Source organism: Siniperca chuatsi, linkage group LG1 (assembly GCF_020085105.1).
Source record: "Siniperca chuatsi isolate FFG_IHB_CAS linkage group LG1, ASM2008510v1, whole genome shotgun sequence".
NCBI classification, from domain to species: domain Eukaryota; kingdom Metazoa; phylum Chordata; class Actinopteri; order Centrarchiformes; family Sinipercidae; genus Siniperca; species Siniperca chuatsi.
In genome coordinates, this window is record NC_058042.1 from 2,623,608 (window position 1) to 2,642,103 (window position 18,496).

General features: G+C 40.4%; 1 protein-coding gene across 12 annotated transcripts in view; it reads left to right on the top strand.

Moving 5' to 3' along the window:
* LOC122875832 (SH3 and multiple ankyrin repeat domains protein 2-like) overlaps positions 1-18,496 on the top strand; it is a 199,920-nt gene that overhangs the window by 121,474 nt on the left and 59,950 nt on the right. For all 12 annotated transcript variants that reach the window (XR_006377928.1, XM_044195475.1, XM_044195484.1 and 9 more), the window contains 3 exons: positions 4,567-4,706; positions 6,663-6,776; positions 14,554-14,635. Coding sequence is in view for 11 of the 12 variants with exons in the window: in XM_044195475.1 (XP_044051410.1) it covers positions 4,567-4,706; positions 6,663-6,776; positions 14,554-14,635 (336 nt within the window). In the remaining variant the exon portion in view is untranslated. The remainder of the gene's footprint in view (positions 1-4,566; positions 4,707-6,662; positions 6,777-14,553; positions 14,636-18,496) is intronic.

Sequence of the window (18,496 nt, forward strand, 5' to 3'; positions counted from 1 at the left end):
ATATAAAATAAATGCAGCTCATTTCAGTGGAAACGACCTTGCTAAGATGGCAAGATCGTGTTGTCGCTCACGGTCCGGGTCCAGTAAGTGTGAACTTTAGCTGTCAGAGCTCTTTTAGGCATTCCCACCCAGATGCCCTTTAAAGCCCCTAATTCCAGCGCTTTCTCTCCTTCCTTCAGCTTTCGCTCGCTCTTCCTCGTTTCTCTCCTACCCACAATCCCATCCCCCCTCATCCAACCCTCGCCCACACACACACACACACACACACGACAACGTTTCTGTGGCATCCCCTTGCTCCCACTTGACATGTCATTTGTTAGAATGCAACACACATGCACACGTGAGCCCACACTCGCTAACGCACAGACACACACTTGTGTACACACAAACAAGCACACGGCGACAGCTGTCAGTCAGCTCCGGGGTGTCATGGCAACAGCTTCCCAGCTAAATGTGGTGCGAAATCAGATGTGTCCAGTGTCAGCACAGACAGATCCGTAGATGATCAAAGACTGGCAGTAATTTGACTTTTAACTGTGAAGAATCTGTTAATGATCGCTCGCTGCTGAAAACACTGTGGTTTTGAGTTTGAACAGAGTGAGACAGTCACAGAAAATGACTCTTCACAAGTTACAGGCTGACAAACCTCGAGGTTAGAGGTGTAAATATGACTCACAAATATTTTTCTGTTAATATTTTACTGTTGCGTTCCAGCACAGCTGTGATCTGGTCAGGGGCCATTACATAGAAAGTACCATCACCAGCATGTCTACTCTTGTGTGTCCAGAACGCCATCTCATCAAGATATCGCTTACTGTCCTGTAGGTCGGAAGAAATTCATGGGTAATATTACAAACAAAATAAGATTACACCGCAGAGAAGATTTCCTCTGTGAATTTGACGCGATTATAAAATTCCCTTGATTGATTTGATTCTATCAGAAAGCAATATACACAAAACACAGATAACCAAGACAAAAACACCAATTCAACAGCGTAAGGAACATGGACAAAATAAGATGAAATAAAATAAGATAAAAATTAATATAACGTGACACAAACAGTAAGTTATGTGAAAATGAAGCATGACGGGATAAAAGCATTAACGTTAACTTATTTCTAAAGAGGTTAAGCAAGGCATTTTATTCAAACCACTTTCTGCTTTAATGTGAATAACATTAACATATTAGCAAAGTCAGTGAACATGTGCATCAAGCAGAGGCTGAATTAATCAGCGGCAGACTGTGAAAGAAATTTGGTGACTAGTTGGTGAACATATGAGCATTTAGCTGTTAGTTAGTGTTAGTTCAGGCCAAAACATGAATATTGGACTCACTTTTGTCAGGTAGCCTGGAACGCGACTCCAAATGACCTCCAGATGTGGTCTGATTGCAGTGCGTGTTACGTGCGTTTACACCTGCATTAACGTGTTTTTCCTGAGCCAGATAAGAAATCCAGATACAGATTGCATGTTAACACCAGGTGTAAATGGGGTCATCGTCTGTCTCTCACTTCTGTGTGCATGTATGACATAATCACAGTGGGCTTGGGCAAATGGAAAAAATGTAAATGTTGATTGTACTTTCTATGTGTCTGCACAGTAATGTTGCTCTTCCCTCTCTCTCTTTCCAGTCTCTCTCTCTCTCTCTCTCTGTCTCTCTCCTCCTCCACCCTCTCTCTTTCCCTCTCTCTCCTTGTCTCGGGTGATCATCCAATAATAGCACAAATTATGCACAGCTGGTATTAATCAACACTGTCTAATTAGCACCTCAAAGCCACCTGGGTAATTGCCAAAAGGCATGAGGGAAAACATGGCTAACGGTTTCTCCATCTCAGCTGGTACCTGCTGATCTTGTAGGCCGGATTCAGTTTCATCTGAATCTGAAGTGGCTTAGTGGGAAATGTTTCTCCCACATCATTATACCATCAAGTACAGATTTAGAACAGTCCCCCAGCAGCGATGGATGATGACTTGTTTCTTTGTATGAAAAGAACCTTTTTATAAGTGTAAAAAGTTGCGACAGGGGTTTGAGAATTCCTAGTTCATTCAAAATGTTCACAATTAAAGCACATCTAACACAGAAGGGACACGGCTCAATAAAGTAACAGCCGTAAAAGATGATTCCCACCTCAGTTTTTAGTGCTCAACGCCCTCAAAGTATCACGACAAGAAATGTTGTCTTGGTGCAGATAAAACTATATGAAAGTCCTGTTTGTTGTTTTTAAAGGTCATTCCAACAATTTTACACACAAAGATCAATTTGCTGGTCATGCCGAGTACAGCTTAGTGTGTGAAAGCAGTTTGTCACGTCTGAGGAAATGACCCTGTTGATGTCATAGCAAGTATTGAGTTTGTGTGATCAGCTGTTTTCGAGTTTATTTCCAACTCTGTCCCAAAAGTCTGTGAAGCGCTATATCAGGAGTGGGGCAGATTCGTGAGGGTTATATAATGCCCACATCTGCATGAATAGCTTTGGTTTATGTCTTTTTGGGGCTATATTGTTAATTCTTCTTGAAAATAGACCCTTGTGTTGTCTTAGCACACCACAAAATTGACTTTTGCAGTGCTTTAATAGATTGTCCTCTTTACCGCATCAACAAAATATCATTACTAGGAGTGGAAAGCGTCACATAATATTTGTGCTCATAGTTAGATTACTGGTAATCAATAATGTTCATCAGCAGTTTGATTGGGCTGATATCAACCACAGCATCTCTTTATACAGGGTCAGGGTTAAATGTGATATTTAGAAACTGTCATTGGAAGTTGAGGTTTTCCCATGATGTGCGTACTGTACCTGTGTTTACTTTTATGTTTGTGGCCACTGGTTCGGACATAATAGTCACTCGGCTGGACTCAAACCTGAGTCTCTCTCTGATTTCAAACTCCTACATGCCTTACATCCCTAACCAAATGAAAGAAATGAAAACAACATTCTTGGAAAAATTCTTATTAAGCATCAAAAATACACTGAACTTGTACTTAAAATAATAAAAATTTGAATGAGGCCAGCCCTTACTGCGATGCATTCACACAGGAAAAGGGCTGACCAGAATCAGCTGAGATTTTGTCTTGTATAACACAAGATGTCAGCCATCAAGCAGAAGAGTCACCAGAGCTGTTTAATGTGCTGTGTTTGAATAGTACAGTATTACGCCTCTCCGTGGTACAGAGTGTTTCTGCTGCTCAGAGTGCACGGTTGCAGTTTTGTCCATGGCTTTCCCTTGGAAAATGTGCGAGCAGTCTCACTAGGTACTGAATGGGGTCAGCTCTCCAAAGGCCTGTGAAGGTTTGAGGAGGAGTGCAGACTACAGGACAAGGTGACCCACTTACTTGAAAAAAACATTCCCTTCCTCTCTCTCAATCCCTCGCTCCTGCACTCCATTGCCTTCTTTCTCTTTAATCTCCTAGTTTTTCCTACGCTGTGGCTTTATCTCTGACTCTTCTGGACTCTTTGTCTCTCTGCATTACTTAAAATTGGGTGCATGTGCAAGATGCCAAAAGAACATGGTTAAAAACAATTTGAGTTTATATTATCTGTTAATTTAAGTTTATATTAAAGATTTTCACTATTTTTTTCCGGCCTGCTCTTGAATGTTGTTCTTTTGGCTTGGCTTCATATAAAAAGTAATTTCCATTGAATTTGACAATTTAACAAACAGCTGGCAGGTTTTTAATCAAACCGAATTATAAACAAGGGATTTACTGCTGATCTTTTAAAAATAATTATTTTACTGATTAGCACACCTTTGAGGATGTACTCACTGTGAAATCATGTACTTAATTTTTTAATTAATAAAAACTGCATAATTCTGGTCCTTGGTGCCATTTGTTTTCTATCTATCATTCCATCTGTTGTGGTAAGTGTTGTTATAAAAGTTGACCACTAAGTGGCGCCACATTATTATGTCAGGCACATCAACGAGCACCACTCTCTGTGGTCACATCTCACCTCAATGTATGGATGAGGGAGTGTTGAAGATCATTTTTGCTTTTATATGTTTACATACAAACATATAAATGCAGCCTCCATCAATCTGTTCATATTTAACAACCAGTCAGAAATGTCCATACTGATCCTCTTGTGGAATTTCTTTGCTGTCATAATTTGGCGTTTTGATATTTTCCTCCTTTTAGTCCCAAATCCCGGCTGGTTCCCTGTGTGGTCTTTAGAGTGTCTTGTCTCCTACCCAGAAGCCACTGCAGCTCTTCGGGTCAGAGCCTGCCCATTTTCTGCCCACTTATTACTGCAAGACCTCTGAATATCTCCTCTGCATAATTGGTTTGTGTGTGTGTGTGTATGTGTGTGTGTGTGTGTGTGTGTGCACACATTGCTGCTTTAAATACTTTTGCAGTTTTTTACGACTCATGCAGCAGGTGTGACAGAAAATAGCTTAACAGCACTTCAAACTATGACTTCATGAGCTTCACCAACTTGCCATTTTCTGCAGGACGATTGAATTAGGTGTTTCTGTTACTGTACCCACTAAATGTAAATTAGATTTTCTAATTGTGCTTTAACCTCCAGTCCTGACGGGTGGTGTTTTTTTTTTTCTTTTCTGTCAGTCCCAGCAGTCATGGCGAAGCAGTAGGCCCCAGAAGGAAGCTGTACAGTGCGGTTCCTGGGAGACATTTTGTGGTGGTTCGTCCTTACACCGCCCAGGCCGAGGGAGAGATCAACCTCTACAAGAGCGACAGGGTCAAAGGTGAGACTGGGCTTTAGAGTCCCAGCCTTGATCTCCAGTACAGCCAGTGTCAGCAACACATGTAACACATGTAACACAAGTAAAAAGTTTAATATTTGCCACCTAAATGTTGTGGAGTAGAAGTATAAAGTAGCTTAAATTTAAATACTCAAGTAAAGTACCTCAAAGAACAGTAAGAACTTATTAACAGTACTTGAGTAAATGCACTTAGTTACAGCTGACCCCAACTCCAGGGAGGATGAATACTAAAATCAAACAAGCAAATAAAAGGCACTGATTCATTGCTGCCTTCATTTCATAATTGTGTCTGAAAATGAGACAACTGGAAATCAAACAGCAAATTACCATATCTGATGAAAATGACTCCCTAGGCTCTAAAGGGTCTAAACACAGATGCAGAGGAAAAACATCCTCCTCATCTGCAGACATTAAGGGCGCACAGTTTCAGATACACTGCAGGTCTGTGGCTTTGATGAATGGGCACAAAATGCATTATTTACTGCCATGTTCAGCCTCTGTTAATGTGTAAATAGAATATTATGACCTTCTCTTTAGCACCAGCAGTTTATTTTTAATGCCCAACAGAATGATTTTGCCTAAGATAATTTCTGAGCCATATTTATTTTTATAGAGCTCAATTATTTTTAATCACTGAGTTTGCCGTCACATACACTACAGCTTCTGTACAGCTTAATACATAGCTACTACCTACTGTATGTAGGTTATGATACGCCAACAGCCACAGATTGTTTGGATGTAACGATATAGTGAGCTCATGGTTCGATTTGATTCATGATACAGGCTTCACGGTTCGAAACACTCACAATATCTTTAGCCTAAACGTCACTGACCCGCCGCCTATCGCTACAAACTCAGCCTGTGCAGCCAAACTGTGTTCAAACCCACAGAACGTTATTTTCCAAAGACACCAAATATGTCTGAATTTTGGGGAAATGTGTATAAACTGATCCACAAGACATCTAGAAAATTTCCATTTGATGGAATGGTGAAGCCATAAAATAATGGTTTAAATATTTCAGTCAGTGTAAACATCATATACAGTAGCTTTAATGAGGATACAGAATAAATATGATCCCGTGTGTGAAATAACAGGATTTTCTAACCTTATAACTACTAGGGGAAAAACCGGATGTTTAAAGAATTAACAAAACTGGAATAAAACAAACTGTGACCGTTCACAGTTCCTTAATTATCCCGTCTTAGGCATAAAATCTGCAAAAACTGTGTTTTCAGGTTTCGTCATTCTTACATTTTAATAAAGCTTTTATTCGGTTTTAGTGGAAAATGCAAATAGAATCTCTGTTAAAATAAAGCAGCTTTTTAAGCAGATCTTTATCTAAATAAACCTGAAGGGGAAAAAATCTGGATTAAAAATGTCCTTATAAAGACCAAACAGCATTTTCCAAAGGCCATAGTTTGCCACAGACCACAAACATCTTCACACAAACTGATTTTGGATTTCTCAAAAGGAACTTTTTTTTATGACTGTGAGCTTGTCAACTTTTGCAGGCATCAGTCTAGACCTCCTGCACTTCACACTGTTAATGGATGACATTTAATCGTAACCTCTAACAAAGGGGGGAGCCAGATTTAGTTTAAAATGCATCCAATTCATCAGCTCCATGATGAATATTGTCACATTCTTGTATTGCAGTATCTTAAACACCTAACAGCTTGTCATGTTTGTAACATCCTTTACATACTCCTCTGGGTGCTGTCTGCCTCAGTTTTGATACATTGATGGAGATTTTGTATAAGCAGAAATATTTACCTTATGAGGTTTTACTTTCTATTCAAATGTGGTATTTAAATGAAGTGTTTTAAATGATCTCTGGGGACGCACTGTTCTGATCGTTCATTTTGTGGTATGAAACCAATGTCATTTTTCACTATCAACTTACCACTCCCCCCCCCCTCTCCATCCCCTCGGTCCAGTTCTGAGCATTGGAGAGGGGGGTTTCTGGGAGGGCAGCGCCCACGGCCAGGTGGGCTGGTTTCCGGCCGACTGTGTGGAGGAGATCCCGGCCAAGACCACCGAGGAGAGGACCTGTAAGTCTAATCACCTGGGGTTGCATGGCGGTTGGAGGTGGGACATTGACTTATGTAGGACACGCGCTGTTTGCCATCACCCAGTTTTGTGGAGAAAGAGGGGACACAAAGAACAGAAGCCAAGGCTAACTGCTGTAGGCTCCTGAGGCAGTGCGATGGCACGTGGCTCCTTTTTCTCCAGTGCATGAGCTGCATGTGTCTCTGCTCCTCTGTCTGCTTGTCTCCCAGTCTCTTTCCGTCTCCCCAGGCTGTAGTGCACAAAGCTAAGCGCTACATTGCTCTGCTAACTCAGCTGTGCTCTGATATCCTCTGGGTACAAGCTAATGAACATATCACGCCATGCTCCGTCCCCCATAAACATCACATTTTTCCTTGTCCTTGCAGTCTCTCTTGTTGTTGCCAACGTCTTACTGCTGTACTCGTAATGAGTGCTCGCAGTATGTCTTTGAGAGGGAGCAGGTTTTAAAAACGGCCTGTATTCCTTCTGTCTGTCCTACTCTCTTCGTTCTTCACGATCTTTTTCATCCTCTGGTATTCTATTCTCTGACAGGGTTTAATTATTGACATTATCACAAAGAACAGTGTTACTGGAGTCAACTCCCCACACCCACCCGCTCTCTTAGTCCTTCCTGCTCTTAGGAGTATGTCAGCAATGATAGATGCAGATGGGGAGCAACTTGTTCTTCTCTCCCTCGCTGTTTGCCTTCTTCTGGGTGGCTTATTTTAAAGCCTAACCCAAGGCCATTGGCACAGGAAGCTCTCTCACACTGTGCCACATCCAAATTGCCCCCAGTTCTGCCTGCAAAGAAAGCCTGTCAGAAAATGGGAGCACAGTATGGTGGCTTGCAAAGACCCATTCAAAGGCGGCCTCGGCCAAAGCCACAGGCTATGCATGTGTGTGTGCTGCAAGCCAGTGAATGGCTGCATGCATGTGTGTTGGGGAAATAAGACTGCAATTAGAAAAGGTTTCAGTGAATGGCCTGCATGAAGCCTAACAGTTGTGGCTGATTGGGGAAATAAGACAACTGAGAAATCCGTTTTTTGCCAAAATGATTACAATTCGACAGGTAGTTTGAAGTTACAGTCGAAGTACAGCCGTTTCTGTCTTTTAAGACTAATTGCACATGACTCCTATGACCAGTCGTGACCACTCTGTGTTCGTGCCTATAAGAAAATTCAAAATACGAGACAATTGGTGAATGCGGCATGTTCTCCTAAATCACTTGTACAAGCCACTTAAGAACATATCTGTTCGTACAAGTGGTTCTTGCATGAGGCTCGTTATTTTTCTCTGAAATGTGTAACAGGCCAGAGTAGTGTAGTATGGAGATAAATAATCCAAAAAGCAATATTCCCAATCCTGATCAAATGAGAAAACTGCTTGACTGATGGGTACATCTATCAGTGAGTAACTGAGAGAGCGAGTATCTCTTTCAGTCACAAGCTTCTCTCTGTCTTGTACATACTTTATACAGTAAGTTCACTGTGAGGATGCTTACAGTGTTGAGTGTAATTATTGTGTGTAATGAGAGTATTCAGATCTTGTAGTGGGATCTGAGCACAACTGGATGATCTTCTTACAGAAATATTATGAGTAAAAAACAACAGGAAATACTTTTACAGTCTCAAATGTTCAACATTTATATGCAAGGTTAAAATGATCGTAACAGTAGTTATCATCTTCCTTTCTCATATGTGAAGCATGCAGCCTATCAGGGTTTTGCATTTTACCTTTTCATCACACATGCTGTTTAACTTAAACACCGTTAGCTTCTAATCACTCTAATTCAGTAGATGTGAGGCAGTAGGATTAAGTCCTGCTTACATGCTTTGTTAGGGTTCAGGTTTGGACCCTTGAGAGCACTTGAGGAGCTATGTAGGGGAAACACACGAGGAAACTCATGGCCTACACACACACACACACACACACACACACACACAACAGAACCTGGTGCTTAAGCAGGTATAGCAGTGTCAGGGGGCACCAGCTTCCCAGACCAGAAAACAAGACTGCAGATTTAGGCGAATGCTTTTCTGTGCGTAACTGAACTGAGAGTAAACCCTCAGCCTCACTGAGCTCACAAAAAAACAACAGGTTTCCATCTGAGTACTGTTGTGCATCTTATGATACTATAAAGATCAATAAAATTTCCTCATGATTTCAAAACATGGTGGCTCAAACGTATGTGTAAATTACTGTAGAAGAACAAAAACATTTGTCAGCCCCTACTCACAAATTATGATCAATAGCAGATCGAAGCTACCTGACAATGACTGATTAATGGATGCTCTCCTGTAGCGTTGCACTCCTGTAACATTGTCAGATTCACGATGGACAGTTGAAACAAAAAGGATAAACATCGATGCAGCAGAACCAGAGATATCGTCTTTTTTATTACATGCATTCTTCTTCCTTGTCAAAATCTGGCGCCTGCATTACCCACAATGCAACTCAACCGCTGACAGCTCGGTCGGAGATTGAGGTGTGTTATGCTGGTAGCGGCTAATGTAGCCTGGAGCCTGCAGCACAGATGAGCAGCGGGCTGCAGAGGTCTGCTGAGCTCACGTCTTTCTAACTCCACACCAACACGTTTGTTTCTTCAGCCCCGACCGACGCTGACTCAAGTGACATCACTTGAGGACGTTTATCAGACTTCACTCAGCTCCCTCTGGAGACACTAAAGGCTTCATACTACTTTTTTCACATAGGCAGTAGTACTAGTACCCAACACCTGGAAACACACTTTGATGTGTCTTAAAAAGAGTCACAAGCAGTTTACTATAAAAACATGAATATCACCAACTAAAAGCACACTTACTGTAAAGGTCTGCCCGCAGATACAGTTTCCTTAGTCTTTGTCAACATCTGATGTTTTTTCGGAAAACCAAATTCTCTGACAGTTTTTCATGCCACACCACAGTGGCAGGGCATATCATGAAACACATTTCTAGTGAGTTTTAAAGGCAGCTAGCAACTGCAAGAAAATGCTGGTTGTCCAGAGACCTTTCTTTTCGTCTGTCTTAGCCCACCTACCTACACCAGTACGTGCTCACAGTGCCATAGAAAATGCTTTCGTTAGCCCCCACAACACACCCCACCACCCTCAGAAAAGTCTGACCACTTAATTATACTTTCTGTAAATGTATTTCCCAACATCAAGGTGTAAATGTTGTTTCAATGCCAGGAATGAAATTCAGGAGCTAAAAATGCTGAAGCCTTTCATTTATTATTCAGATTTTAACATGTTGAGTCTAAAAACCCTGGAATAAGCTCATAAAATACCCACCAAGTTTGATTTTTTTAAATTATAGAATGTAAACTTCCCCCAGGTTTCTAAAACCAACAAAACACACAAAACAATAAAAAAAAGATACAGACAACATGACCTCGGAGTCCTCGGTGGTAGCTACGGCCCCGTGTGCACACCGTACTGCACGTTATCTGTGCGCAGCACTTCTTTTTGTATCATCACAAACTACACTGACTGATTAACCTGATTTTAGAGATCACAGTCATTTCACATTTAAGCACCTCACTTTGGTGCCTGTTAAAATAGGTTCAGGTGATCCTGTACCAGTTTTGGTTTAATGACCAAAACAGGTCACATGTCACTTGTCACATGGTCCCGCAGGGGTCACCATAAATGATTTATCAGAATCAGAAATACTTTATTGATCCCCGTAGGGAAACTCTTTGTTACAGCAGCTCGCCTTTACGTCAGTGCACACAGGAGGAAGTACTAGCAAACAATATGATACACTATAAAAACAGGTCAGAAAATAAATTAAGTATCAGGTCGGTATAAGATAAACTAAGTGTCGAGTACCAAGTGGGTTTACCGGTTGATGATGATAGTACAGTATAATAATACAATGTAACAAAATAAGTAATAAGCAGAGGTGCATGTACTGTCGAGAGTAATAGAGGTATATAATATCAATAACAATAAATAAGAAAAACTAACATGGGAAAACTAATATTGCACAGGAGTAGTACACAGAATATTGCACAATTATTCAATTATGGCAGAGATGTAATGATCGATGTCCAGTTTAGTGACCTAGGGTCATTCAAACTGACCCTTAGAGGGAGGAGTTAAAGAGTTTGATGGCCACAGGCAGGAATGACTTCCTGTGGCGCTCTGTGGTGCATTGTGGGGGGATGAGTCTTCCGCTGAAGGCGCTCCTTTGTTTGAGCAGCACGTCATGGAGCGGGTGGGAGACACTGTCCAAGATGGCGTGTAGTTTGGCCAGCATCCTCCTCTCTGACACCACCGCCAGAGAGTCCAGCTCCACCCCCACAATGTCACTGGTCCTTACGGGTCAGTTTGTTGAGCCTGTTGGCGTCCGCTGCCCTCAGCCTGCTGCCCCAGCATGCAACAGCATACAGGACAGCACCGGCCACCACAGACTCATAAAACATCTTCAGCATCGTCCGGCAGATGTTGAAGGACCTCAGCCTCCTCAGGAAACAGAGTCCTCCTCATTGTTATATCTGCACACAGATCATTTAACACACTTTGTGTTTATTAGATCATGTAAACAGCAGCGCAGGTTACCTTACAGTGTGAACATGTTTAGACTAGTGAATTAAAATCAATTATGCTTTTAACCGACAGTATCTGTTCCTTAATTAGTGTTGTTTAACTCATCACCCTGAAGCGTCTCACTATTAGTTACACAGTAATGTACAGCACAAGCAAAGGAAAGAGATACAGTTTCCTATTTGACTGTTTACTATCAATGTCTTAATTTAGAAAAGAGCTTTTATGAATTTACATTGATGTACAGTGTTACAGAGGATGATTGTATTCTTAGCTTCCTCTGTAATAAATATTCCCAAAACATGTGACCTTCACCTTCACATCTGGCTCCAAGAGCACAATAGCAAGAGCAGCAGCTCGTCGATGTCGTAAGTATTGCAGGTGAGCAGATGCACAATGTGTGTTAGAAAATCAATTTGTTAAATGTATTTACTCATCATCAGAAGGCATCAGATGGCCTCAGGGCGAGTAATTATTTTAGTAATTGGATACTGCAGCCGATCTAATGAAACTGTCAAAGAGCCAACAGTGACATTTGTAATGTGTTCAAATAACTTGACTATTTGAAAAGTCCATCGATGAAAGTCTTGCATTATATCTGTTTTTCACAACTACACTTACATATTCTATAATGGGTTTAACTGATCTTTATTTTAAAAACAGTCAAACCGTTCAATTCAGTGGATCATCAAAGTGATTACAATTCATCCTTAGGGTGCGAACCAAATTTAATGGAAATCCATCCAATAGTTTTTGAGAGGCCAACATTGCTATCCCCAGAGCCCCTAACGTGTCTAAAAATAAATCAATCAATAATGTGATGAAAATAAATATAAATAACTGAAAACACAGATAGGACAGCTTCCAGTACAACAGCAAATCACGTAATCTGAGAAAAACAAAACTCAACATCAGTTACAATTCCAGTGACAGGTGATACAGCTGTGAAACGTGTCACTCTGTAGGTAATGCTGTCGTCTCAGAGCGAGGCTGGACTGAGTAATGTCCCATTTTGGCAAATACGCGTTGCGTCAGTTCCTCCGTCTCATTCTCGCATTTCTCTCCCTCGCCTCGTAAGGTGAGATACGAGTGAAGGAAGCGAGGAGGGAAAAATAAAGACCTGGAAGGAACCCAGGGAGGCCCAGATGCCCGACAGAATCCCCTGCTGCTCACACACACACACACACACACACACACACACACACACACACAATTATACACATGCTAGCAGTATAAACATCTAACAGGACAAAGACACAAATACATATGCAGTGAAACATGCATGTTTTCACACAACACACAAACATGAATACTTTGTGTTCACATTCAGTTCTGCACGCACACGCACGCACGCACACACACACCATGCATGCACCATCTCTATTGATCTGTGACCATAGAAACCAGCTGGCCGCAGTCAGACAGCAGTTGCTATGGAGTGTGACTATGTTGTGGATTTACTATTTTCTCTCTCTCTCTCTCTCTCTCTCTCTCTCTCTCTCTCTCTCTCTCTCTCTCCATTCCTCTCAGAAGAACGTCTTCTTACACATATTAACTCTGTTTTCTTTCATTTCCCCCCCTCCTTCTTTTCTGTAAAAAAACAAAAAACAAAGCTGTAACCCATTTTTCAAACGGTCTATCATCTACTTCCAGCCACATCCTCCCTCCTCCAATCTGACACTGTGGATGTAGAATCAGGGGGAGAAAAAAATGTTCCTGCAAAGATGACAAGATCTAAGCCGGATCAGAAGAGATGGAGTTTCTGTGAAAGTGTGACAGCTGGTGTGAGAGAGTATGTGAAGGAATGAAAGAGACGGAGAGAAAGGGGGGAGGAGCTGGTGCTGAATAGGACAAATAGATGAGACAGGCTAAGACGGGAGGACTCTTCACTCTGGAGGTCATTTGTGTGTTTCAGATGTACTTTTTTAATATAAAATCAGATCATTTTTGACACTGCTTTCTTTAGTCTATGAAAGTGTACAGTTTAATGTTTCTACACATACTCTTTAAGTAAAATTGTAGATAAAAGGGAGGCAGATGAAGGAGGACGGAGGCCAAAAGAGAACTGAGAAAATGTTTGGAGTGGCACATTTGATAAAATGTGTGCTGGAAATGTGTTTTCAACCTCGACACATTCACAGTGTTACAAACACCTTTTGCAGTTGTAGGTTAAATGGTCAAGTCTCTTATTTCTCCATTTATTAGCCAATATTGCCACCCTCTGGATCTTTGTTTAAATACTCTTCTCAATTTATATCGATTAATGTTAAATAGGGGCCTCTAATTGACGCAGTGTTAGCAGTTGCACGTCTTGTAGATGTTCATCATTGATTGTCTATCTATCTCAAATTATCTGTAAATATTTCTTATTTACTGTAGATTTCAAATATAGATAAACGTATCACTTGCATTTTGAGAGGGATATGCTTGAAATAGTTGCACCAAAGAACTGCCAATCAAGAAAAAGAAAGTGTGTCTGGCACTGGCCAACGTTTAGCTAAACACGTCATTGCCTGTGAATATCGTGAATATTTTAATATTAACATAGACTGAATGACTGTGTAATGTGAAAGGTGTTGATCATAGTGACAAATCCATTGAGAATGATCACCCAACTCTGCAGCTGCCCTCAGCTCTCCTGGGTGTTTTAGCATCTTTCAGCTCATTGTTTTGGTTTTTCGGTTAATGACTTTTTTTTTTGCCAAAAAGCTCTGATAAACCCACTGCATGCTACCTGCCCAGCACCAAAGGCAGAAAGACAAAGAAAGGGGAACAGATATATTTTTGAGGAGACAAAAACCGATTAAAGGAGAGTGAATAATGGACTTACATTTGTCACTGAAAATGAATCTTGCCTGTTAGGAGCAAAGGCAAAAGTAGTGTGACGTTATAGCGCTGAACAATCTCTCAGCTCTAACAGATTTTTTTGTATTTGCCATGATATATTGAATTGTACAGTGTGAGGACAGGTGTAACTTCTCTTTTAGGGATAATTCTCCCAATGAAACTCTTTAACGTGACTAAGGTTCAAATGTCACGTCGTGTTATTGGATTGGATCCTGAAGAGGAAGCAAAAACAGAAGTGCCTCATGTGCAGTAACAGCATTTGTCAAGGGGTCACAGTTTTACTGTCCAATACTTGTCCACAGAACAGCAGTGATTGATTTGTAAACTGCTGTTATTGGTCACAAATGGGATGTGAATATTGATCTCGTTCTGCTGTGTTTTGGCAGATTCCCGAGCGGACCGTGCAGACAGACGGAAGCTCTTTAGACACTACACTGTGGGCTCCTACGACAGCTTTGATGCCTCCAGGTAAGACCTCACAGATATGCTTGTTTTCAAATCATGCAAAATCCAATGCAATATATACAGTATATGCTAGTAAAACTCATCTTACCAAAAATTCAAAACAACAGTTTTTAAAGCTTTTGGTTGATTTAAGATTTTTCTTTTAGTTTCAGGGGGCTGTTTGTAGTCTAAATATTTACAATCTCTCGGGTGCAATGAAACCTACAGTACATATATAATATAAAATCTACATACAAAACAACTATTTGTCTCTATATGGAGCGGTTTGGTTTATAATCTTCAGTCAGCGTCTGGTGAAACCTTTTCCTCTGTTCTTGAGGAAAGAAAGGGAAAAGCCATAGTAGGAAAAGAGGATTTAAGATGCATTCCTGTCCTTTCAGCTAAGTGAAAAGTCCCGTCTAACGGTACCTGACGTTAAATCCCAAGGTTTTCACCGTCTTCTGTTAAGTTATTCTGCTCCACTCTTCTCTTCTGTCACATCCACTTCAATACAAGCTTCATTAGAAATGAAGATAGATGTGTACTCCTCTGTTTGTGTGTGTGTGTGTGAGAGAGAGAGCTGAGATATATAGCACTTGGAGTATATTCCCCATTGTGAACAAATCCCATTTAGAAGACTCAATCACACAGGTGAGCTGCATGTCCTTGCCAGAACATGAATATGAATGAGCTCTGGCTTGTGTTAGATCACACCAGGTCATTTGTTCAACACCATCAGGCATGCAGCTGTTTGCATTGCAGAACATGTGCAGTGGTTTTAACCCATACAACAGTGCATGCCAAGGCTGAAGTCATGGCCTTCCTCAGCCTGTCCGATGGAGCTGCAGAATCACAGAGAATGAAATGCTGGCAGATTTGCACAAACTTGTAAAAAAAAATTGCATTAATAAAAGATGAGTAGTCTGAGTACTGAGCAGTCAATTCTCATTTTATCTACAAATTTAGAATTGTTAATGATGATATTAAGGCTGTAAGTAATATTTCTTCATCAATATTGAACCATCTCTTTACAATGGAAGAAGGAAGCGCTGCATGGCTCTGATGGCTGATCCGACAGGTGCTCTTTAGTGGGGCAGGTGAAAGTACAAAAAACAGGATCCAGGAAGTCTGGCTTGATATTAAGTGGCTCTAGAGTCGATACGCGTTGGTCTGTTTGATTGCCTATATGCTCGATATCACGTGTTCTGAGAGCGCAAGTTAACGCCTTCACTTTGCTGTTTAACCAACAGTTAACAGCCCAAAGAGATTCAGTTTACAATGATATAAAACAGAGAAAAGCAGCAAATGATCACATTTGAGAGGGAACCAACTTTAAAAAGAGTACTCCACTGATTTAGCATTGTACTCCTGCAACATTGTCAGACTGACAGACTGATCTTCAGTTTTCCACACATTCTTCTTCCTTGTCCTGGCTCCTACATTACCCAAAATGCAACTCCCCCGCCTACAGTTCGGTCGGAGATTCAGGTGTGTCATGCTAGTACTGTCATTTGTGGCAATTTGTCAGAGTTCACGCAGCTCCCTCTGGAGACACTAAAGGCTTTCTACAACTTTTCTCACATAAGAAGTAGAACTCCCCAACACCTGGAAACACACTTCAATGATGAAACTTGGTGGAGTTCCCTTTAAACGGTTAGTCATTTATCAGAATTGTTGTTGATTAATTTTCTGTTGATCGACTAATTAATTCATTGACTAATCATTTCAGCAGTAGATGTTAAATACTATAATACGCAAATATAATTACCTTAATGTCAAAGACTCTGGAGCTGTGGTGGTGGCACAGAATACGACTAGCTGAGCTGGAATTGTTTTGTATCAAAAAACACACAGGATGCAGCTGGTAGTCATTAGTGTCTTCACATGTATCACAAAGGAGAGGTTTGTCTTCAGGTCTACCAAGCAGTGGTTCCACACTTGTTATTCTTCTGATTTTTGAATGAGTAAAAACACACCAACTTAGAAATCTTAAAAGCTTGAAAACTCTGTGTGCGGTGTGTTCGATCAACCAGCCAGGCAGTTTTATTGTAAGGACAACAGGCACAGTGACAAAGACCTTAAAGAGATTTGTTTCCATATCCAAGAGGTCAAGTGAAACATGCATTTTTAATTCGCTTCTTCACTTTTTGCAGTTGTGTAACTAAGTACATTTACACAAGTACTGTACTTAAGTACAATTTTGAAGTACTTGTTCTTAACTTGAGTTTTTCAATTTCTTTGCTACTTCATGCTTCTACGCCATTACATTTCAGAGGTTAATATTGTGATGCATTGTAATAGATTAAACTAGCTACCAGTATATAAAGCAGTCAAAATCGAGCAGCTGCAACATGAAAATGTTTCTAATATGTTAGTGAATTAATAAAAAAATAATCAATAAATGTAATATATAATAATATAACAGTTTGCAAGGGGCCATTGTGCGTAATGAGTATGTTCACTTTTGATACTTTAAGAACATTATACTGATAATACTTCAATATGTTTAGTAAGTAAAATTTTAAATGCAGGACTTTCACTTGTAATCGAGTATTTTTAAGTTGTGGTAGAAGTAATTTTACTTAAATTAATGATCAGAATACTTCCACCACTGACTTTTTGTCACCTCTTGCATATGGAAATTAATCTTTTTTCATCTGAGGAGCTGCTTCATGTATTTGTCAGTTACATTTTAAGTCCTTGTCAGAGTCATTGTCAGTCCTTTCATCAACTAATGGAAAGCTCTAACAGGCTTCCACAAGATGGTAGTGCATCTGAAGTCTGCCCAAGCCTAAAATAACTTGATTTAATCCTAGACTGCTGGTTTTTCAAGTCCTGTACATGATTAAATCATTTCTTTAGGATCAAAAGGAGCAAACATGCTCAGATATCTAATTCTACCAAACTGGATGGGAATAATTTACAGTAACTAGTGGACACAATGGCCTTTTGTCAGTTTTTAAATTACTACACTACTCTCTGTACACTGCAATGTAGTAATATATAAAATGTGGAAATGTGTGTGATGATAAGGACAGTGTGACATTTCCGTCATTACTCTGCATTTACATCTTCATTTCCTCTGGCTGGACTCTGAACATGCTGGTAGGTGGTTTTTTTCCCAGTAAGTGTCCAATATGGGTCAAGGTGAACCATCTCTACCCTCTCTCCCCCGGTGCAGTGACGAAGGCTGGTTGGCCCAATGTGAATTGTGGCATAGACTAAAGACCCATGTGATTTCAAAGATCCAGGGGAAATCTCATCTTGAAATTAAACTTGAACCTGGATATAGACTGAGCTGTGACGATTTCAATGCTGTGCTCCCTATAGGAACACACTATGTATATATGTATATATATTTTTACTCTACATCAGATATTAAATTGTTACTGTACATTTTCCCCCAACTCACATCAAGACCTCCCTTTGCTCTTTAAAGATTCATAATTGTTTTTTTACTGGCAGAGGGTGTCGTTAAATGCTGCATGAGGCAGGAACTTTCCTGGTCTGTGTGTTTATAGGCAGGAAGAAGGTGCCAAACAGCAGTTTGATCTCCACTCACAAATTAAAAGGAAAGATAAACTGAGCTGTAAGTAGCTACCAAATATTGTTGACAGTCCCAGTAGACAAATAGAAGAATTCATATATATTTACAGTAGATATATCTGGAACATAATCCTTCCACAGAGCCAGGTGTGACCACTGTTCATATGCAGGATGTGAAAAAAGGGTCACTCAGCTTTTGGCCACCAATCCTATGTTTGATTGGATAATGAAGTGACCAATGACATAATTTGAGAAAGGTTGACACAGATACATTATATATTCTGATATTGTATCTGTGATTTAATGTCATAGTGTTAATAGATAGTTGTAGAAAGCAGG